Source organism: Anopheles moucheti, chromosome X, assembly GCF_943734755.1.
Source record: "Anopheles moucheti chromosome X, idAnoMoucSN_F20_07, whole genome shotgun sequence".
Classification (NCBI taxonomy): Eukaryota; Metazoa; Arthropoda; class Insecta; order Diptera; family Culicidae; genus Anopheles; species Anopheles moucheti.
The window spans coordinates 13711442-13734964 of record NC_069142.1 but is presented as its reverse complement, the minus strand read 5'-3'; the positions used below and the strand labels follow the sequence as shown (position 1 = coordinate 13734964).

Below are 23523 nucleotides of genomic sequence, written 5' to 3'. Positions count from 1 at the left end.
CTACCTCACACGCCTAGTCAACAATTGACGGCGTGCTGCTATTCACGCTTTTCCTTTACTTTCAGATCAGCTGATGAGTTGTCGCAGCTGGTGATCATATGATCTTAAACTGTCACTACCCACATCTGCTCTAGAGCGGCAGGATAAATCGCACTATGAGATGTGCTAGCGAATCATTGCTCCCATGCTTTCACCTTTAATTCATACACAAGGTTCATCACACTGTGTGCGCGTCCGTGTAACGTAGGTGTTCTAAGCCGGTCGGTTTACAAAGCAGAAGCACACATTCATACACCACCTCAACCGCAACAGGGCCTAAGGGTGTATTTTTGTTGGTGTTGTTAGTTTCGCACAGACACGGTGGTTTATGTGAGCACGAGCTTCAGTGTGCCAGTGACCGAACACGCAGTAGGCCACAGTTTGTCGAGTGAAGTCGCAGAAAGGTTTGTTTTTTCCCTGTTCCGGGCAGTGCTGTGCGTTCTGAGAAGTAACAAAAACTACAGCAAAAAGGTAAGTCAGTTATGTCCCGCTCTTGGGAAGCGGTATGCATTTTTTTTTTAAATAATTTACTCTCGCTTTCATTTGTCTGCGTTGGGGATTAATATTTCGTAACAGTGTGCGCATCGTCGCCGGATTGTTTGCTGCCGAAATGTGCGTGACATGAAGGGCAACGGCGATAAGAGCGCCATTTTCTTATCAGACACTAAGCGTCTCTCTTTTGCTGCCGTAGTCTCTGTTTGATTAAAATGTATCTAAACAGAGGAATGATGCATAATTGTTTATACTGCTAAGTGAGACGTGTTTTGATAGTATACCAGCCGGAAATGATATCAGAACGCGTCGAATTGTGCAACTCGTTGTACAAATATCAGTGCGAAACCTTACTCTGTTTCTGATAAAATAAGGGAGATAGAGAGAGAGAGAGAGACAGAGTACGACTCAGATCAAGTGGAGCTCATTGTGCAGAACCTGCGCAGTAGTGTTAAACCGTACCCGATCTCGAGCTGAGTACGTAAACACATGTATAGCATAAAAATTCCCCTTCCCAAACCGCATCTGCTGTGCGATGAGCTGTGATTTATATTTATTGCTTTTTGACAAACTTGTTTTCGTTCGCTCTTCTCTTTTACGTATGCCGTTTTTTTTTAATCCACCATCCACTCTTCTACGCAATGCTGGAGTTTTGTTATCACATTCCGGTGATGGGGAAGTTTTTTCTTGTGGTCTCTTGTGTGGACATGTGCGGGAGAACGAACTTGTGAGTTTGTTAATTTAATCAACGATTCTCTTTGAGCGCTACAGAGTGCGAAGCGAACGGTCAACGATGACGTCAAATGTCCACCAGAATGTTGAGCAAATTTTATACTGGGGGATTTTGAATGAATAATCGTTGTTTGATGTTTACGTTACTTTAAGAGTGGATAGACAAATTGTATATAAAACCTACATATTGATGATGCTTGTTCCACCTCAACTCCAGACCTGAATCTCAAACCATACGAAATTATCTCTATGATCTCTCAGATATTCTCTTAAAGGTATTCAGATATTGGACATCCATGGCAGAGGACGGGAATGGTCGGGTTTTTGTATTTTTGTTGGGCTATGATTGTCTCTCTGGTCCTGTATGTCCATGAGTCTTGGACGATACAGGCGGAGGACGCCAACGCGCTCGTCGATTTCCGATCTAGCTGAGCTGTTTGGTGGAGCAGACATCATCACTAGCGTTGTGCTTAATGAATCTTTTATGAAGAGTCATTCATATGAAACTTTAGCGAGGAGTCCTCTCCTGAAATATCGGCGTGATATGATATGGTTGCTTTCCTTGGTTCTCTTCAAAGTATTTTATGAAAATGATATAGTAATACATCAAGTCCATGAAGATCAAGTCAACCTCCTAATCAGTTCGAAAGCTTGTCAAGAATATTCTGTACTTTGTCTTGGTCAGAAGAGAAATTGAATTGTCGGAGCCGGGTAATAGCACATTGAGCTTTAGTTAAGAGTGTATTACTACCCTGTTGGAGGCAGCCTTCAGCTCCATCATGACTCTTGGATACAATATGGCTCTGAAGATATTGGATATTGTGAATTCTTGAGCGAGATTACTCAGGTAACTCGTTTTAAAATTTCCTATTTTTGATAAAAGTCAAGTATCTCGTTCGATTTTGCCGCATACTATTTGGTACTTGGCAAATTTAATGTCATTCATAAACATAATGAACAACATAGGACTCAGTACACTACACTACACTGAGAGTACCTGAACTTACTACCAAATGTTGTCCTTTGTGTACAACCTTCAAGCAATTCTTCAAATTTGAATGCTGCTTTACGAACGATACAATTTTCATTTTTATTCGAGTTGTTACTTAGTTTGTTGCATTTCAAGGTCGCTTTAGACACATTGAAAATGTATCCAATGCAGCTTCGAACCGATGGAGGTGTGCCACGTGCATTACAATGTTTCGGTTTAGTAGTTATCGAAATTCATCCGCACGTATGACTCCGATGTCTAGTGCACGTTTTGGGGTAACAAAATAAAAAAACAACACACACACAAAGCCACACGTCCACTCGCCCAACAATATTGCCCTGGTTTCCTGCCTTCTTGGCACCGTCAGCAGAGTGTATACAGCACGTGCCCTTGCAATATCTGGAACCGAATCATCTGCGGCATCATTTACCGGGTCGCTCTGTCGAAATTGTTGAATAATTCAACAGCTGATTCGAAACCGCCCCGTACAGATGGTTTCATGGGATGGTTGCCAAAGCATCGGTATTCGGCTACCGGTGCAACGTCGCTCGTAAAGTTAAACATGTTTCATTTCAATCCCGTACCCCCTGCGCAGACCCGCTGATTCGCGTACTGCTTCAAGGGCCACCCACGTCGGTAGAACATCGCGCAGCAAAAGCGACTGCAGCGCGTTGTACCACGGGTTGCAAGGGAGCCGTTTTTTTGTTGCCATTCCATCTAACCACCTACATCTCTTCAAAAAAAAAAGGTCCCTGGAAAAACGTGTTGGGCATTCGGAAAGCAGGGTTTTCCCCCACGTTTAGCAGACGCGCCGGGATACACAAACACTTTCCCTTCTCGTGAACAAATCACTATCGGAACTTGCCGGTACCGTACCGTGGTGGTCGCCTTTCAAATGGAGATGGATTGAGTTGTCATAATTTTCGGAGCTACCGTTTGATGTAGCGATTTTTTCCGGTCGGTGGGTTGGGTCGGTAACAAAAAACCCATAATAAATATCGCAACACTAAACCACACGGCTGCCGAGCTCGAACCAGGGGGTTTGTGGAACAGGGCACAAGGAATACGAAACGCGAAACAAAACACGTTTGATTGGAGGCTGTAAAATGATACGCTCGGCAGAAAAAGGGAGATAAGTGAATTTTATTCGTCTTTAAATTTTGCTTTCCAAGGCTTCCGTGCCCGAGGGGGAGTTAGTTCTTTGGGAAAACGAAGGGAGTCCTCGTCAAAATGTAATTATTTTTTCCACGGTTGGGATTGGGATTTGGCAATCAAATCTTTCCGAATTGTAAGAATCTTCATCCTACGGTTTGATGCAGAAAGCGCTTCGTACTAACGAACCAATCGAATGTAGCAATATGCCTTTATCAACACAAATATTTACTAGAGCTATTTACTGAATTGAATATTCTAGACGTCAGTAACCATGTTACGAAGCGTAATTGTACAAGCAAAAGGCTGGTAGAAGGCTTTAAAGCACTGTTCACCTCACTGCACAGTGGGCATTTTAGGAGAGATATTGGAATAAAACTTCTGCTCTCTATGGATTGCCTTTATATTTCGCGTAGGACCTCGAAACAGCTTGATCGGCTCTGAGAATTCATGATATATTTGAGAGCCGATTCCTGATTTAAATGACTTGCTAAAGGTTTATATGAATGACCGACGGTTCTTCAACGCTTCTAGAGTGAGTCACTTTTTAAATCTCATATATTGAGCAACAGTGGAACTCTCCAGATCCTAAGCAATGGAGACGATACATCAACTTGATATGGTAGCTCTTGCAACCTCAAAAGGAGTTTGGAGAATTAGAAAATCCAAACACGTACACTTAATGGTCAAACTGATAGCAAGGATTGCAGGTTTTATCCAATGTCGTCTGTTTTAGAATAGAAATATTGTAAGTTGAAAGTACCTCAAAGATAATTCCATCTACCACATGTCAATATGAGTACATGATATTTTTTTATATTATTATATATTTATATACATAATTATTGCAGTCATTCTTGCACATAACCTTTGTCCTAGTTTGTTTACGTTTCGATAAGCAACTAAGGTAGTTGGGAAATTTTTACTCCTCAAAAGGAAAATAATGGAGCCGCCCAGTAGTTTATAAAATGTAGTGTATTCAAATAGTTTTAAAGTCGAATTTCACTGGCGAAAAGTTACTTTAGTTATAATAATAAAATGAATGCAATGATTTTGTTATTTATTCGTGAGATCTAATCCAACCAGATGGTTTCTTCCACAAATTTTAGAGAACAATATTTTAATTCCTTATTCTTTTTTAGTTAATAAATTCTAGTTTGAAGGAAAAACATGCTTGGATAGTTGCATTCCACTGTGCACACTGTGCTGGAAAGCAAGGAAACATGATAGAAAAACATCTAAACCAACCAAAAGGGATTGAAGCTCGGCAGCATTGCCGAGCCTACTATCTTCAGCTTCACACCTTGTATCTTATCATCTTCACCGGCGCAAGTATATGAATTAAAATCAATAATATGCTACCGCTGCCCTGCCTCAACTTCTTCGGAATGCTTTCTCCCAACGGGGAGAGGAAAAAAAAACGCATAAAAATGAATGAAAAACATAGTTAAGAGCTCTTAGTGCTATCGAGTGAAAGGCTGGCTAGGTGGCGAAGGTACGGCAAGCGAGGACGATACATAGTGTGGCAGGGTGGCAGGGTTCATCCCAATTCATCCAGATGCGTATCGAGTGTTCCGTATCATCTGCGGCTGGCAGTTGATAATGGCAATAAAATGTCAATTTCTCGCTTCACTTCGCTTCGGGCCGGCAATGAAATCGGTTTTAGGCGTGGGGCGGGATGGGAGGGCGCGCGTAGAAAACAGGATGGGGGTAAAGAGAAGAGCTCTTAACGAGTACACCTGTAACGGGGGCGGGTGGAAGGCGTAGAATTTTAACGCACCATTTCAACCTTCGAGCGAGAGATAGAGCCCAACCGACAGTAATTTAAAACCAATATTGTGCCACATTTTAAAGCTCTCACGGGGAGGGTAAATTAAGGGGGACAAAGGGTGGAGAGGGTGGTAGGTGACAGGGGGAATTTTTTGGGGGGGGGGGGGAAGGGACGGCAGGACTTTCACTCTCCGGCAAGAGAAAAAAAGGTGTGTATTTGAGCCGATCTCTTCGCCGAATGGTATGGAAACAAAATGGCATCGAGCGGACCCTTTCCAAATCTGGTCTAATCCGTGAACTAATCATCCGTCACCGGTTCCGCACAGTGCGGCAACACAAACACAAAATAATAATAATAAAAACAATGGTCCCAACTCAATGCTGTTCCGCTGTTTGGCACTTAATTATTGTCAATCTCGGTTTGCGAACACACCGCGCCGCTGTAGCGTGGCAGATGAAAGGCTTCCTTTGGATTTCTATTTCCCCGTACTGGGCGAACTTTAAGGTGAGGATATTAAGTAAGCTCCCCAACCCGATCTATCCCCTCCCTCTCTCCCTCCCTCCCTCCCTCCCTCCCTCCCTCCCTCCCTCCCAAAAAAAAGCCTAGTGAACCGGAAGGGGGTTAGCTTTTTGTTCGCAAGTGGTCCGGTTTTGCAAGAGACAGCAGGTGCGGCCTACTGCCGAGAATGGTTTGGAAAAACAAGTGCGGAAAGTCGGGGTTTTATCGCCCAGAATCAGGAATATCGATCGAATCCTTTACACCCTCCGCCCGGTTTGGTACGGTTCCGGTTGCGTGCGCCTGGTTTCGGATATTTGCCATGTGCGAACACATATATAAATATATATACATACATATTTGTATGTATGTGTATGTGCGTGTGCATGTGTGATGTAAGGGGGGGAAGAGGGGGGGCGAGTTTGGGATGCGTGCGGGAAAGTTGTAGCGCCTGGGAAATCTCAATATCAGCCGCCGGCTCAACAGGCCTTTTTACGATAATTAGATGAGGTGGCTGCAGCCAGGGCGTAAGGACGGAAGGGTGTGAGACTTCTTGGGAAATTTTTGGAACTTTTGCTACCCCGTATTGCCGCAACGACGGGTAGATAGGTAGATAGACAGCTCCCTGTTGCACGGGGAAACGGTTATACCGACCCGTCACGCAGATGATTTGACCTGCTCGGTAATATTGACCTGAAAGGATTGATTAGAGCCTGTGGGATAGCCTGTCCTTACATCACACCTCACTCCCTCCCCCATCAATAACCACCCGCCTCTTCTCCCCTCTCGAGAGATTCCTCTTTGAAGTTGTGCTCGGCAGCAAAAATGGCGCCGCTGGACCGTAGCAAAAGCTATTGGTACGTACTGGGTATTTTTTGTTGTTGTTTTCCTCGGATAGAGTTTCGGACGCAGTACAACCGGACCGGGATTCAGAACTTTGATTTTGGATAAGATTGCCTCCCGAACTTCGAGGCTGCCGCTTGCTGCGGGCAACGAAAAAAAAAAACATCGAAAAAAGGAACGCTCCTCTGTGCGTGTATGTGTGGTGGAAGCGAAAACCTTCGGCACGTTGAAGGTCATGCGAAATATTTTACTGAAGATGTGCCCTTCCTTTTTTTTGCGGGTTACCATGTTGCACTGTATCGAGCAGAAATAATTCATCATTTCTGCACTCTGTTGTGTGGCTTAAGCCGGACTTAGCGCGCTGTGGAACCATTTTGTTGTTGTTGTTGCTCGCTGTAATTTGTTATTCCAGCAGGATGCGAGTGCCCGGATGGATGTAAAGTTCATAATTAAACTCGAGTCTATCTTTTGCTGGCCACGGTTAAAGCAAGAAGAAAAACATGCACACACACACACACACACACCGCTCTATTTTCATTTCGCCGGTGGTATTTGCATTTGCTTTGTTCAAACTTTTAATTAGATCTACATTTAGTTGAAATCCCTCACGGCGGTCTGATGAGCGAATGGAGTTAGAGGAGATGCGCGTCAGGAGATACATTTTTCCTGCACGCTCTTTCAATACTTCTGTTCTTTGGTGGGTGAATTCTGAATGAATCTGTTTCTTCTTGCCCTGTTGTACAGTTGTACCTGGATAAATCTTTTCACTCAATTAATGACTCTGAATCTCTACCACGAAGATTTATCTTAAAAGCATTTAAAAGGTTCATGAATCTCAAAGAGTTTTTGAATATCCGTAGTGTAGGATCTCATGAATGTCTAACGATGATCGAGAACTCCATCGAGATCCATGAATTTTAAAGATTCAGATTAAAAATCTTCAAAAATTCATGACTGTTTTGAGAGACAACTCATGATTCGAATGACTCTTGACAGAGCTCTCATGTACAAATTTCTTCTCAAATGATTTAGTGCAACAAAATACAATCTTGTACAGCACAGATAAGATGTACGTAAAGCCCTAATTTGATTCTCCCTTAATACAATGACAGCAGAGCACAGCTCCATTACTTGAAGGCAATTGAGTAGCGCAACACTTGATTGATTGATCTTGCGCCAGCTGTTAGCGAGATAGTAAAGATAACACTCGACCTGCAGGCTACCGGCATCGGTAAAGCAACGCGTTACGAGTGTAGTCAGCCTAATAATTCAACCCCTAAACCCTCAATACGCCACCAGCAAGAAGCAACCAAAAAAAAGGGGGAAAAAAGATCGCGGCAAAGATTGCTCATAATTAAATTGTTTGCTCCCCGTCCGGGCACCGCACCGTGTTTCGGGTTGCGCGGTTGTGAAAAACCGTGTGCGGAAACTTTGTATCCGATAGCGGATGGAAATTGAATCCGAGTGTCCGGGTGGGATCGGGGGACGGGTAATAATAAGTCAACCCAACCGAGGGCAACCCTTTTTCGACGTGTTCGATCGGAAATCATGAATTAGAGGGGATACGGTAACTAGTGGAGAAGGTTGCTTTTATTGTTTGCGAAAAGGTTCTTAGCGAAGGGTTAAAGGATTTTCTATGTGTTTCTTATGGTGTGTCAGTGTGTATATGTGAAATATATTAATTTGTAATCGAACTTCCATAACAACCGTTCCAACTGTCACGATACGGAATTGAATAATGCTATAGATTTTAAAGTCAGTAAAATAATTTAATATCCCCCAAACATTTGCCGAAAGGTTAGCTAGACGCCCATGGCAAACAGCTAGCCCTGTTACCGGCTCCTCTTTCTCGGTGGCGTGCGATAGAATGTTTCATGTGTCTGGGAGTAAAATTAGCTGGGCGAAGAAAATTCAATTACCCGATAAGGTCAACCCAGCTGTCAAGACAAGTAACCAACGACGTCCTTTCTGGGGTTTCTTTATCCCAAACCTAGACATTTCTTTCGCGAAACCGTTCTGCCGTAGCGGTAAGGAAAGGCGCCAAAGAGCAGGTTATAAACGGAAGCATAAAGCAAAACAACGACAGCCGAAAAATCCCACAAAATAATAAACGATAAGCTCGCGCTGAAGAGTGGACGACATCTGGCGCAACGTATATACACCCAGCTAGGCGTAAAGCAAATGCGAGACAGCGTAGAGAAAAGCGTGCACGTGCGTGGTCGTTTTGGTCGCCATTTTGTTGTTTTAACTACTAAGTAAGTTAACCATATTTCACTACACTTTACGAAAATTCTCAGTACAGAGGAAAATCAAAATTTTACAACATGGTTGCTGTTGCCGCAAACAGGTGAGTTGTGGCATTTTGTGCTGGTGCCGTGACCAGGATATTTGACAAATGTGAGCGTTAAACAACGTTTCAAAAATAACTTTCTCTCATCCCATGGATTGATCCGTATCCGAAGGTTTCGCTAAAAAGTTCCAGTGCAAAATGTCACCTTGCACCTTTTGCTTCCCCCACCTACCCCCCTTACCTTCAATTTCAACTTTCATCTTGTTTTTCTTTGCATCACTTTTTTTTGCTTTCTTTTTTCTTCGTTTGTTTCGTTAACGGACCACGGGGCAAAGTTCAAAATTTGCATGATTAATGAGTGTGCAAATATCTCATTTCTTGGCACGGTCTTACATTGTCGCGTCTAGATTCGGTTCACCAGCGGGCCCCGTGTAGTGCGATTTGGCACATAAAATGAAGGATGCTGGGAAAGCGAAAAATCGAACCGCGATGACGGCGAAGAAAATGGCCCTTGGGGTAAGGAATAATGTTGATTTGTGCGTGTTGTGAGGGTTTTTTTTTACTTGCTTCGTTCTATGCTGCACTTTATTTTCAACATGCCCACTCGCAAACGTGTGTGTGTGTGCGTGTGGTTGAGCTGTACCGGGAGGGGTTAGCGCTGGAGACTCATTTTTCATTTTCCCAAACCGAACCGTTGCCGAGCCCGGGTTGACGGTTCGAAGTCAGCAACAGTTGGTGAAAATGATTGCTAATTTGCCATCGCGACACCGTCGGCTCCGCTGGTGACTGTTGATATTTTGTTGATGTTTCGTTTTTTTTTGTGGAACGGAGTTTTTATTTATTGTTTGCTTGGAACTTTGGATTCATCTTTTATCGATTAGTCATCTTGATTATGCCCGTTCAATCAAGATTGTGTGCAGTAGGAATCTTTGCGAAACAAAAATAATTGGCTTTCTGTTGTGAAAAGGTTATGATGAACAATATTTATGTTGTAAACATATTAAATTTATTTTCAATCCTATTTGAAAGGCATTGTCTTACTCATAAAATAAACAAAGCACTAATTTAATAACAAAATACGATGGTTTACTAATAAAAACTTCGTTCCTCCGTACACTACAGTGTGCGCTAAACGCTAAACAGTCAAAAAATAATTTTAAAGTCTATAAAACAATGAGTGAACGTGACGTAAAAAATGCCATCTGCAGACCGTGCATGTGGTACGGTACAATGTAACCGTCCGTAACCTGACGCACACATACACAACAGTTGTTTCGTCCATATTTGTTGTTTGTATATTGATTCAAATCAACCGACCATTTCAAGCTTCCGCCGAAACCTGTACCAAAGGAGCAACAACAGCAGCAACAAAGGACATATCCAACCCAGAAAGCAATCCGAGGAAGCCGAAACGGGTGCTGGGAGTTTATAAATGTATTTTTCTTGCTGCTTGGAAGACGGCACCAAGCAAAGCAGCGGGTGCCGGTGGTACGAGAGATGGCCGGTCATCAACTGGGAGTGATTTGTCATAAAAATTTATGTCAATGCACATAAATCTCCGGTTCTGCTATGCCGCGATGCTGCGATATGTCAGCCGCGACGGTCGCACGGTGGGCGAATTGTGGGACGAAATCAATGGGAAATGGTTTTAAAAAATAGTGTACATTTTTGTGCATTCGTACTTGCTTTGCCAGCTTCAAACATGTGGTGGTTTACTTTATTTATTTTTGGGTAAATGAAAGAGATTTTTGAACAGTTTTTATTTCCGCACGTGCACCCACTGTGCGCGGTGGATGAAATTTGAGTGGATCAGGTTTATTTATCGTTGCATCGTATTTCCTACCACCTTTCCACTCTCATTCCCATCCTCCTCCACCGGTTCCGTTCGTCTAGCTTCCGTACTTTCCCATTAGCGCTAAACCTGCACCACACACCTCCAGGTAACTCATCAGGCACGTTGGGTGATCTTCATTGTCGTAAATTTTATTATCCTCCACTATGTATAAAGAGACGTAGCGAGCGAGAGAGGAGAGGGGGAATTATTACAACCCATCACGCTGACCTGGCCGGGCTTGTCCATAGCCCGGAATGTCTTCCGGGTCCGTCCCCGGGATCGGTGTCTAGGTTAAGTGAATTTTTATTCCACACCTGGCGTCGATCGGTCCCAACTGGTCCCGACAATGTCCGTACAAACCCCAGTAATTCTTTTTTTGTTTCGCGAATTAATATAAAACAAATCTATAGTCAGTGGTAGTCGATGATATAAACAGTGGTTTAAGGTCGATACAAATAGCGTGGAGGTCTATAATACCTTCAATATGTTCTTTTGGGGTTGTTTTTTGACATTTGAAGGTTAAAAAGTTGCTTACTTTCCCAACAAACAATGAAGACTATACTAATCTGCGCATCGGACACGCATTTATTCTTCAAACAAAGCATTTCTTAAAATTTTTCAAGCTGAGCTCACCGTGTTTACCGAATTCTAGCAATGTAAACAATTAACTTAGAAGCAACGTTCTATCTCACTGATGATTTATTCATGATTTTAAAAGGTTCAAATGTTTTGTTTGAATTGTGCGTGACATCTTCCTGGAATTTCTTCAAGATATTGCCCCGATGAGATCACTAGTCGTAAGATCAAGAGAGTTCCTTCGGAATTGCAGATTGGAAGCATTGAAGAATTGGACGGAGAGCCCAATATCTGTTCAATTGTTTGACAGATTCTGTTTGAAATTCCTTAGTATTGTGTCGAAACCCTCATAGACCTCAGAATTAGATTTATTCAGGATTTTAAAGGGTTCCAATGTTTTGTTTGAATTGTGCGTGACATCTTCCTGGAATTTCTTCAAGATATTGCCCCGATGAGATCACTAGTCGTAAGATCAAGAGAGTTCCTTCGGAATTGCAGATTGGAAGTTTTGAAGAATTGGACGGAGAGCCCAATATCTGTTCAATTGTTTGACAGATTCGGTTTGAAATTCCTTAGTATTGTGTCGAAACCCTCATAGACCTCAGAATTAGATTTATTCAGGATTTTAAAGGGTTCCAATGTTTTGTTTGAATTGTGCGTGACATCTTCCTGGAATTTTTTCAAGATATTGCCCCGATGAGATCACTAGTCGTAAGATCAAGAGAGTTCCTTCGGAATTGCAGATTGGAAGTTTTGAAGAATTGGACAGAGAGCCCAATATCTGTTCAATTGTTTGACAGATTCTGTTTGAAATTCCTTAGTATTGTGTCGAAACCCTCATAGACCTCAGAATTAGATTTATTCAGGATTTTAAAGGGTTCCAATGTTTTGTTTGAATTGTGCGTGACATCTTCCTGGAAGTTCGATCACGATATTGCCCTGATGAGATCATTAGTCGTAAGATCAAGAGAGTTCCTTCGGAATTGCAGATTGGAAGTATTGAAGAATTGGAAGTAGAGCCCAATATCTATTCAATTGTTTGACAGATTCTGTCCGAAATTCCCCAGTATCGGCCTCAAAGATCTCAGAATTGGACAATGTAGTTAAAGAAATTCAATTTTATGGGTGACCGGATCATGTCAAGGTTTAACCGGAACACAGGGCGTGTGTGATTTATCGAAAAGAAAACTGCAGGAAAAATACATTCGCTTTACGATTATTGTTTCAAATGGACTGCTTTCGCCAAAGCAGCCTCCATCTTACCGCTCCACGTACTCCATTTGTCGACGAACCCACGATTGCATAAAGTTGTTATTTGCCGACCCGTTACATGCATATACCGGGCGGGGGGTTTTCTTGTCGGAATGTTTCGCCTTCCGCCGCTGTTAATGGTATAAAAATTTTCAAATTAAATTTTACTCTCGCTGTTGTTTATTGCCAGCTTGATGTCCCACGGCGATCGGGCCCGTTGCTTCGTGCCGTAATTTCGCAGCAGGCTTGGATCGGCTGTTTTGTTGTTTTTTTTTTTTATTTCGTTGTTGTTTCGTTCTACCTTTTGTCGCCGTTGTTTCTCGTTTCGTGTTGGTAGAATTTAGCGGCTTTTTTTTCGTTTGTTTCTGGCCGCTTTCTGCAGCGTTGGATGTAAATATTGAATTGTTTGGATGGCTTCGCTGGGTTTATTCCAGCATCCACCGTCCGGCCGTAATGAATTTTCATTGCAGTTCGGTTACAATTTTCCACCAGCGAATCCGTGCACACGGGACACGGTGGAATGGTGCAATTGGAGCGTAAATACCGCTGAGAAATGGATTCAAAACAACAACCAAAAAAAAAAAACAAGCGACCCACACACCTACACTATTTTACCAGCTCAGAAAAGGCGCTACAGTTTTGAAATTGTTTACCAAAGCTGGGGCAACCCGAAACCGTTCGGCCGCTGACCATTTACATTCTTGCTAAAGGAAGTAAGTAACTAACACAAAAAAAAAACACAACAACTCGAAGTACCACATCACACAACATCAGAATACAGCGACGAGATCTTTTGCCAAACATTTCCTCATGCTCCTGCCGTTGTCCGGGCCCGAGCGCCATGAATAAAAAATGAGCTACCTTGGTACGATGGTCGCAGGGTGGCTGTGTGTAACCGATGGAGGTGCGCACACTGTTCGAACTGCCGCTGCCGGTCGGATTACAATCATGGAATGGGCCGGGGGGTTCGAGTAGGATTTGTCCTTGTTAAGATACATCGAGTATTTGCCGTTGCGTGATACTGCTGCTGTTTGTTTGTAAATGTTTCACCGAGGGGTTTGAACTTAAACATGCTAGGCAGCAGGCAGGACACAAACAGAAACGATGAGCAGCAGACTATATATATACATTGCCGATATAAATGAAATAAAATGTCCTTCATTTATGATGGTGGTGGTGGTGCGCTCGTCATTCAAAAGGATTTTCCCAAACACCAAACAGAACCGCACATACACATTGAGAGATGTGTCGTAACATCAGCCGCCGTTGGTACAGCGTGAGGGACAAACCGCAAACCGAACGCCGTGTGACGACGGTGTCGAGCTTAAAATGATGATCACGTACGGTACGTCGACTGCAGCGACCTCTATACATCGTCGCAGGTTATTGCTCTGTTCGGTTTTCGCTTATTCAACCCGCCTAGCGCCCGCCGCCCCACCTGTAGGTGTGTGTAAGATATGTCATTTCCCCGCCAACCTGGCTGACCTGACCTGACAGGGGTGTGTTTGCCCCCGGCCAGCGGATCTGGTGGGCCTAATATTCAGCATAATTTAGCCGATCGTGCCAATGAAAATGCACGTAGATTGTGCAGTGTCGGCAGCGAACCACGCTGGAGGGGTCGTTCCGGTCGCGTTCGCTTAGCTTTAGAAATCCCGCACCAGCTCTCACCGTAAGCTCTACATCCTTTTGCCAAGCAATCGCAAACAATAACAAAAAAAACGACGGCTCCCCTCTTACAACTGCACTCCTCCTCGCACGCTCGCTAAGCCTGGTGCGTGTAATATTTTGCTATGGTTTATTTTTCGTACGTGTTTTTATCCGCCCGGAGCGGTCGGCACGGTCTTACACGGCCGCGGCAAATCGAACCGACAGGCGAGGGGGGGGGGGAATGTTATCCATCGGTCAATCGGCTGCTAATGGAAGTGCGATAGTTGCCAGGCACGGGTACATTTGTTTGCCACCATCTCGAGGCGGGACAGAATGGGTTAGACAGCCGCCAGTAAGAAAAGAAAGTTGCGAACAAAAAGGGGTAGACCTTGGGACCTGTTTTCCTTTTTTTTTTTTGGGGTTGGGGTTGGGGTGCAAGTGAGAGGAAGATAGCGATGGTTTTTTGGTGAAAGGCTTTAGACATCACTTCTCTGCGTTATGGTTTTTGGGGCGGATGTTATTATGTGAAGCGAAAGGTTCCGAATTAGATGGTGGTTGTTTTGTTTTTATTAAAGCTGACGTATGTTTCGTACTATAAGCCGTATAATATTGGGTTTTTTTTGTAAATACAAAACAAAACGTTGATAAACCATTAAAAGATTAATTTTGTTGTGCGAATTGCATACTTTTAGGCTCACACGGTCGGTCTCGAGTGGGACTATCGAGATATGAGTTTAATTCATGATAATTTCCTCTATTCATGAGTTATTTTGCTGCTGCGGTGAATAAAGATCGTGTAACTACTCGGGTGTCAGTTCCCGAGATTGTTCTTAGAGGAATTCGTTTACATTTTTTCACACTTGTGTCTTCTACCTTTGATACTTCGGGCTGCAATCTTTCGAACTCTTTTTTTTTAAGCTTTTCTAACCTAAAATCGATCAGTTTCCCTTGTTACCCGATTTTTTTTAAAACAAGTTGTAACTTAATTTTTGAAATAATAAACAGATTTAAACCAATATTTGTTCCCTTCAACAATAACAATTACGATAACTTTCTAAAGCGAACATTTTTTAGATATTCCAATTAGACCATATTTTAGACCATCATTCAGATATTTCGATATTGCCCCATTATCCACTGAAAAACATTGTGTAAAATTCAATGAATTATATAAAAAAATCAAACAGACCTAGTCTAGTTGAACAACATGAAACAACTTCAGCTGAAGCGTCCACACAAAACGCTCCGTAAATGTTCGCTGCAGTGCGGTAGAGTCGTGCGAAGTAAGTGCTTCGTCCAAGCACCGAACGACCCGCTCAAGTGGACGAGGGAAAAAAAAACTCAACAATTCCCACGCGAAAGTGTACAGCAGCTCGTGGAAAGTTAGAAAATGAACCTTAATGTTTTTGGACCGTACCAAACATTTGTCGAATTGCCCGGGATACACCGGAAGTGCTCATCATCAGGGTGGCCAGCACCGACTCCCAGGGCCTCCCCCGGGTTGTTGATGGAAATGGGAAGCTTTAAAGTTATGTCATCATTACAAGTCAAAAAACAAAAAAAACAAAAACAGTGTGCTTGTCGATACTGTAACAGCACCAAAAGTGAGAAGTTTGGGAGCCGGTGGGGGTGGTGGCCTGTCAAAAGAACCACCTGCTCGGAGATGGGGGAAACACCGCCACGAAAAGCCGAACGCTGTGGCGAGAACGGGCGAGCCAGGAAATCAAGTCCTCCCCCCTCTCCCCATCTCCCCGTTTCGCCCGTTCCTGGGTGACTATGGGAAGGTGTGACGGAGGGGTAGGAAAGAAAGGAGGGGGGGGGGATGAAGGTTTGTGTAAGGGTTTGGATGCTCCTGTTTGACTGTGATAAGAACGTGCATGGAAAATCATTCCGAAGCGGGGGAGTGAGTTGGTGATGATGTTGACGAGCATAACGCTTAAGAGGGATGAAATGCCTCGAGTGTGGTGGGAATTGTGGGGTGGGAGATCAAGAAGCGAGACGAGCGCGCAAGGGCAAAGGTGGATCGGGCGAAAATGCCACGAAACAATGCTAATAGATCCGCTTCTATAATAGATCCGCCCTTCAGATCCCGTAAGCATTCAGTTGTTTCGAAACGTGGCCGGCTAGCCGGGTTGCAGGGAGCAAACCCTTGGGAAGGGGGTTGGGAAATCTCTTGCCGCGGAAAAATCGATCATATATACACTGCTGCTGCCTGGTGTGCTGCCATCGGGCAAGATAGTGAACCATTTTTCGGGACGAAGCGGTTTAGAGCTCCCGAGTTCAATCCCCATCACGCCCCAAAAGCAACTCCCAAACCCCCCCCCCTCCCTTTTTCCCTTCTTCTCCCAAGTTTGGTTCATCCGGAAAGCTCAGCAGTGTGCCGAGCAGGACATCAAAAACGCCGCTCTGCTTATTTCATCCCGCACATTCAAACGCGCACACACTTTGCCTGCGATGGATGCTGTCTCGGCGGAACTCCCTCCCTCCACCCCTCCCCCCAATTCCCGCCTGCTGCCCAAGGAAGAAAAACCAAACCGGGAAAAACGCGTGTGCGCAAAAAAATCAATAATCATCAAAAAGCCTCACCAGAAGTAAAGAGGCCTCCCATGCATGTGTCCCATCGCCCCACCAGGTGGTTGGAAGGGAATGGTAGTTCAAGGGGGGGGGGGGGTGGTGGTGGAAGGGTGGGGGTGGTAATGTACCTTCAGCTGGCGCACACCTTTAAGCTTTTATTGCCGGCTTTTTGGTTTTTTGGAAAATGGAAGATGCTGGAATGGATGGGAAAATCCCGGGAAAAACCTTTCCCCCTTTGCTTCTCTTTCTCTCTCTTTCTCTCTCTCTTCTACCGCCGGTCTTTATTCGTTGAGAGCATGTTGTTTTCGTCCTGTTATTGCTATTGTTGAGTCGTTGGCAAAAAAAAAGCCGACTTCGAAGGTCCGCTGATTAGTGGACCATGTTTTCTCCCGTCCACCAACACCCAAAACCCCACCGAACCGGGTGCTTTCACTTTTGGCTGTGTATGCCACCGTTCCTGTTGCGAACTGTTGTCTTCCTGCCTTCATGTTTCCAAGCATGGGACACGAGCGCGATGGAATACAAAGGAAAAGCGAACGGTTAGAGATATTGTCCGATCAATTGGGTCGAGTTTTTTTTTTGGGTTTTATTTTACTTTCGGATGGTAAGAAATTGCTTCCCATCGGTGAACTCACGTCAAACAGGCGAATGGAAAACGCAAAAGAAAAGAAGGGAAAAACAACCCCCCTTCCTCCCCCCACCCCCCCACAAGGGAAACGAAACAATGCGAGGTTGAACTGAATTGTGCGGTTGTTCGTCGTCCATTTTGTGTTGTTTCGGGATAGGGCGGGTGGTTGGGGGTGATTGGGGAAGGGGGGGGGGGGGGGCGGTGAGTCGAGGGCATTGTGACATTGTCCCCATTCGTCGGTACTTCTGGTGGACAAGCGCAACAAATAAGCTCTTTCGGGAAGGATTCGGATCTTCGAGGTAAAGAACAATGGTGGCTTTTTCCCACTCACTCTACTCGTTTTCCACGCTTTCCATCTCGCTTTCTCTACCGCTCTCTGTCTTTTTTGTCGTCTACCTTATCTAACAGCTTTTTGTCACGTGTTCTAGCTGAGGATTGACGAATGATGATGATTGAGAATACGAAGAGGGGGGGGGGGACAACAACAGCAGCCGAATGTGAAGGCTCCGTCCTGCTGGTAGCTTTTAATACAGTGGGACGAAGCGACGTGTGTGTGTATGTGAGTGAGTAAAATGAGGCATTTGTTGAGGGAAGATAAAGAACATTGGACCGATTGGACCGATGGAGCCATTGCGAGTGGATGTGTAGCATGGGTAAGAAATTGATGAAATTACAAATAAGAGCGGCAAAGACCAATTCCAGCAGGATAGCAAATGGAAACGCTCAGCAAATGATGATGAGCGGCTAATAAGGTCGACGCGTGTGCAATGCAATCAGTAATTTAATTTATTATTTCAAACTCCCAGCGAAGACGTGGCAAGCATTTCCCGTTGGAATCGTAAGCGAAAAGTCAAGGCACACAGAGCCGTACGACTTTGTTTTGGGAAATAAAATCTCAAAGAGTTTACTGGAAATGGAAATTGGGAACAATGGGGTCCGCCTCACCGTCAGGAAATCATTCCAATGCATGGGCCTGTACGTTGGCTATGAAAAATAGCACCCCCTCAGGAAGCTGAAGGTAGCTGGTACCATCTTCGTAGTCGCTGCCGCTGACGGTAGGCCTCGATGAAATTGTCTGCCAGCTGGGAAATAAAACATCAACATGGATCGTTTGTCGGTCTCGCTGTGCGCTGCGATTCAGTATTTTCACGTTATCTGCTTCACTCCATTCGCACACTTTTCCTGCCAGTGCATCATTACAGCAAAAGTACTTATGGAACTCAGCAACAAGAGGGAGAGAGATAGTGGAAAAAAAATCCTCCCAGACACAAAAACCGGGACATCATCACCCAGGTTTTCCCGGGCTTGGGTGTATATTTATGTTGCATATAGTACACTGCGCTTCACGTACACTCTAGGAGCACTCGGTCGTACGTCGGCACGTAGTTTCACGCAGTAACAAAAAAAGAATAAGTTAAATGAAAAAAAAAAACCAACACACACAGAAAAGATAGCTCATAAGGGGATGAAACGGTGGCACCGATTGCTGCTGCTGGAATCATTCCGCCATTTTCGCCCTGCCAACCCCCTTTTTCCCAGTCCCCGCTTCCGGGGGGCGCTTTATGCTGGGACGGTTTATGCGTATGTGCGCGGTTATGCGATTACCAAGCTCACCATTTTACGAACAGCCCGAAGAGGACCGGGTACTTAGGCGACAGCAGCGAGAGAACAAAAAAAAAGATATATAAGAAAGGAAACGCAGCATGGAAACGCCAAATCCGTCGATGTAGAAGTACAAATCATCCGGCAACATCCTTGGGGGGGGATGTGGAATGAAAAATAGGGATCATGATGACGAATAAGTCGATTGGGATTGACGTTTCGCTTTGTTGTTCGGGTTGGTTTTTACCCCCTCTCCCCGTTTGCGTTACCTGAAGGTTTTTGCTGTCGCTGCTCCAGGAAAACCCGTGTGCATTGCATGAAAGGCATAAAAAATCCAACGGCAAATGGGAGCACTCTTTTATTGGGCTTGATGTTGGAAAATCGATGGCAAATTGAAAGAAAAAGCATTGTTTTGCAGTATGAGGGCGGTGTGTGTTCATACGCTCATCTCCCATCGATAGACGTCTCCGTTCCAACAGTAGGGTTTTACGTCTCGGTGCTCGGTTTTTCGAAAATGATGTTGTTTTATTGCTTAAGGAGCGGGGCTGGCTATATTGCCTTCGCAAATGATGTGAAGCTTCTTAAAAATGGTATTCTGTCTGGAGGGTTGCATACTTTTAGGCTGCGTGTTTTTATTTTCTTTCAATGAGTTTTTGAGGTTAACGTTTGGGAAGGTAGCGTATTGGGGCTATTAGGGTAGGTGGTCCAATTAGGACTAATATTTGTCATCAATGAAGATATTTTGAGGTTTTTCAGAGACAATGGTACCTATCGCGAAGCCAGTCGTTAACATTTATCCACCGGTTTGGTTTTATCGACCAATATATTTATCTACTCGAAATGGTATCTCGAACGTTCTTCCCCTACCACTCGATAAAATCATACCAACCATTATAAATACGTATCTAGTAGTTTTGTCATTTGTCAAAATCTACGGTTTTTTTTACATATCGTCGGCTAACGAAGAAGTGTTTTGCGTGATGCAACAGGTTGCAGCACATTCCTTCCACTTTTCTCATTCCACGACTAGGCTAGTTCTTCCATTTTATTATTTCTAAAAAGTTGAAACCAATAGGAGTGAGAATTCCCCCGTATGCAGGTGGTCTGGCTGTAAACGTCACTTTTTCTAGGGGAATAAGTTATTCGTAAACGTTAGTGTAATATGTTTTTTATTTGGACGTGGTCAATTCAAGGTAATAGAAAACGTTTAGTTTATAAAAGGAAAGGATTTAGTAGGGGAAAAAAATAAAGCTAAAAAAAAAGATCGGAAGTCCGTTCTACAAAGATAAAAAATATGAAATATTCATTTTTTTTAATAAGATTGTACTTTTCCATTTCAACATTACATTACATTATATTACATTTCCCGTAAAGTAAGCTCTCAAATATTCACATAAAACGGGCTCGGTACCGTTCATCCACTGCATCTAGGCAGTAGGTAAATAAATCGATCGATATAATCAATTTGTCTCGTTCACGATACAAATTAAAGACTTTTTTAACGACACTCTCGATTTTTTCCTCACGATTTGCGATACCAATCCGCCATAACTGTCATTATATCGGTTGATATTTTTATCGACTGGTGGTTAATTTCGTTAGCGATAGTTCCCAATGCCTGTCGTTGTCTTACGTACTTCAACCATATATGAGCACATCTTACTTAATTAATTATCAGGCGCTTCGTGGTTGGGGCCTATTGCAGGAGTCGCCCCTACCGCACACGGTCGAGCGCCTTTATCCCAGTAATTCTGGTAGATCCATCAACGGCACTACTTCATCTCAATTAAGGCCTACCACATCTCCTTTGTTCATGGGGACAACCTAAAAGAATTTTACGGGCTGGGTCGTCCGGTGTCATTCTCATGATATGACCAACCCTCCAGAGCCTGGTGAATCTAATCCGACAGAGAGTACTTCTTGCAGCTCGTAGCACTCCTCACTCTAGTGACTCCTCCATTGTCGTTACATACATAAGGGCCGTACGGTTTATAGTAGTTGATTTTTGTTTTGTTTCGTTTATTTTTACTCTCCAATTCAATTCGCAAGGTTTTGTAAGTGTTCGTCTAAAATGTCGTGCGCATTGTCAGCGACGCATTGGTGAACGTTGTGCAACCGCAGTTGATTCCCCGATAAGGGGTGAAAAGGCATAGAATACTCCCATCAACATCCTGTCAACATTCACCCGATATGGAAAACTTCGAACGCATACTGGTCGATGTTGACTGCAGCCGGTACGAGGAAGATGCGTTTTCGTTGCTGGACAAATCGCGCGATGTCAACATTGTGCGCGATCTTCGTTCGTCCACCGTGTCGGCATTCGATCAGTAAGTTGTCACGCTTCTACACCTGGCTGGCTTAACCTAACGCTTGGTAACGGTGGTCTGGGTCGTGCAGTTTGAATTTTCGCTTACGTGCCAACTTTCTTCCCTCGCCAACACAAGGACGAGCTTTCCCCAGCTGAACATCTCGTCTCGCACGCAGCTCAAGCAGCAACTGTTTCGCGAACAGATCAAAAACAGTGAGTCGGGACCACGGTCCATGGTGACCTCGCCGGGGCCCCCGGTGCTTTCCGTGCGGCTACCGCTGGAAAACATTGACATCGAGCTGCCGAAGAAGGTGCTGCAGGTGGAGACGAAGCTCGAGAACCCAACGCGCTACCACGTGATCCAGAAGCAGAAGACGCAGGTGCGCGAGTACGTGACGGCGGCACTAAAGCTGACGAAGCAGAACCTTGTGCGGGAGTCATGTCGCCATACACGGCTCATGATACTCGGTCGGCTGTATGATTCGTTTATCAGCACGAAACCGTCGCAGCAGTCGGGAGGTGGACAGGCGCCTTCTGTGGGAGGTGCCACCGGGACCACCGGACCCGGTATTCCACCGCCCAACGGCGGACTGAATGGGCAGGGCAAGGTGATGAGTGCCTCCGGCACGTCCACCGTGTCCTCAATGTCGACCGGTACACCATCCGCAACGCCCACCATGGAGCAGCAGCAGGAGTGGCGCCTGGAGATGAAGCTATCCTGCCGCTTCGGCAACAAACTCTACAAAACGTTCGTGGACGAGTTCGACTACGTCCGCGATCTGCTCGGGCTGATCCGGTTCGAGATACCGAAGTGGGTGTTTGTGGTGTCCGAGTTCGAGGACGAGATCTCGTCGTACGAGTGTAACCGGGCGGCCCGGGCCGCACAACAGGCGGCCGTCGCTGCTGTAGCCACCGATCAGGAATTCGTCGTACGGCCCCCACTGACCGGGGAGAAGGGTTCGAAGCACGAGAAGTTTATCGAACCGGAGGTGCGTGACCGGATCAAGAAGGACAATCACAACTGCAGTAGGTATTCGCGGTGGGGCATTGTGCGCCCATTATCGAACTACTTGGTGAAGTTTTCACCGGATTGTAACGTATTTGCGAGGCAACTATTTGGACGCACACTTAATGATGATCACAACGGTTACTAGCAACTCATCCAGAGCTTTTGTATTTGATGGTTTCTTGAATTGTTTTACTATTTTTAAGAATTCGCGACTAATGTTTTACTAGCGGCCAGGAAGCTTTCTTTCCGGCCAGCGGTGCGTTTTGTTCTGTTTTGTCACTCTCTTTTTGAAGGACATTAGACGGAGGTCTTTCACTGGAGCCAGCGAGATGGAGGCTGTGGCTTAGATTCTCTGGAACTCTGTTTGGTTTCGCTCCGGACAGGTTGGGATGGCTCTCACTGATGAAGGAGAAGGTGCATGTCCGGGTAGACGACATCACGAAGCGGAGTTGGAGTTGAACTGAAATTGTAAATAAACCCCTCTTAAACTAAAAAACCAGTCAGTGATATTGTGTACTGTGCAACATTCCTCGCTGTGGATATCATTGAACATAACCTCAAAAAAGGCAAAACATCTGAAATATTGTACAGTCTCCACTGTTGTTTCGTGCCGAAAAGTGCTAGATTGCTATCTCCTCCTGATGTCCTCAGTTATTACTGCCTATTGCTTAGAAGTGTTTGTCCCATTCACTGTCTCTTGCCGTTTTCTTTCGTTAGCGATCCAGTTACAACTTCAAGCGAAGTCGCGGGAAGTGGGGGGAGTTGCGCCCAGAAACAGGAAGAGGTATAGACACTCGAGAACACTTGCTTGCATCACAACGCGTCGCAAGCCATCCTTACACGCGTTACATCGTTTCTGCTGAAGTGCGCGTTTTTAAAATAAGAGAAACCCCCGAAACAACAAACTTCAAGTCGTGCTACAGCATGTCCGTACCGAAAGGAAATACGAAGCAGCGAAGAATTAGAAAACAACTTCAAAACCAGATTGAAGTTCGAGATGAAACATGCCAGTGTAAATATACTTTTCACTGTTTGCCGGATCGAGCCACCACGGTCTCTCTCGCGCAGTGTTGTTTGGATGCCTTGGAGAACCCCTTTTTATCGATTTCAAATTTGAGTTTTTTTTTCCCCCATTTTTGGCTTTTTTTTTCTTCGCTTCACACGAGAACACTTATGCGTGCGTGCGTATTTTCATTGCGAAACCAAAAAAAAATCCACCCCTAAAAGTGGTTGTGTGGGGGGGTAGGTATCCATGCACTAAGTGACTCGTTCCGGCTCCTGTCGACTGG

At 44.6% G+C, this 23523-nt stretch overlaps 1 protein-coding gene across 1 annotated transcript; it reads left to right on the top strand.

The window, feature by feature from the left end:
• The first annotated feature begins 394 nt into the window (after positions 1-394).
• On the top strand, positions 395-22717 carry LOC128306962 (uncharacterized). Its single transcript, XM_053044644.1, has 3 exons — positions 395-510; positions 20967-21244; positions 21362-22717. Exons 2-3 carry the CDS (start codon positions 21108-21110, stop codon positions 22377-22379), a joined length of 1155 nt encoding a protein of 384 aa, XP_052900604.1. The 5' UTR covers positions 395-510; positions 20967-21107; the 3' UTR covers positions 22380-22717.
• Positions 22718-23523: the final 806 nt, after the last annotated feature.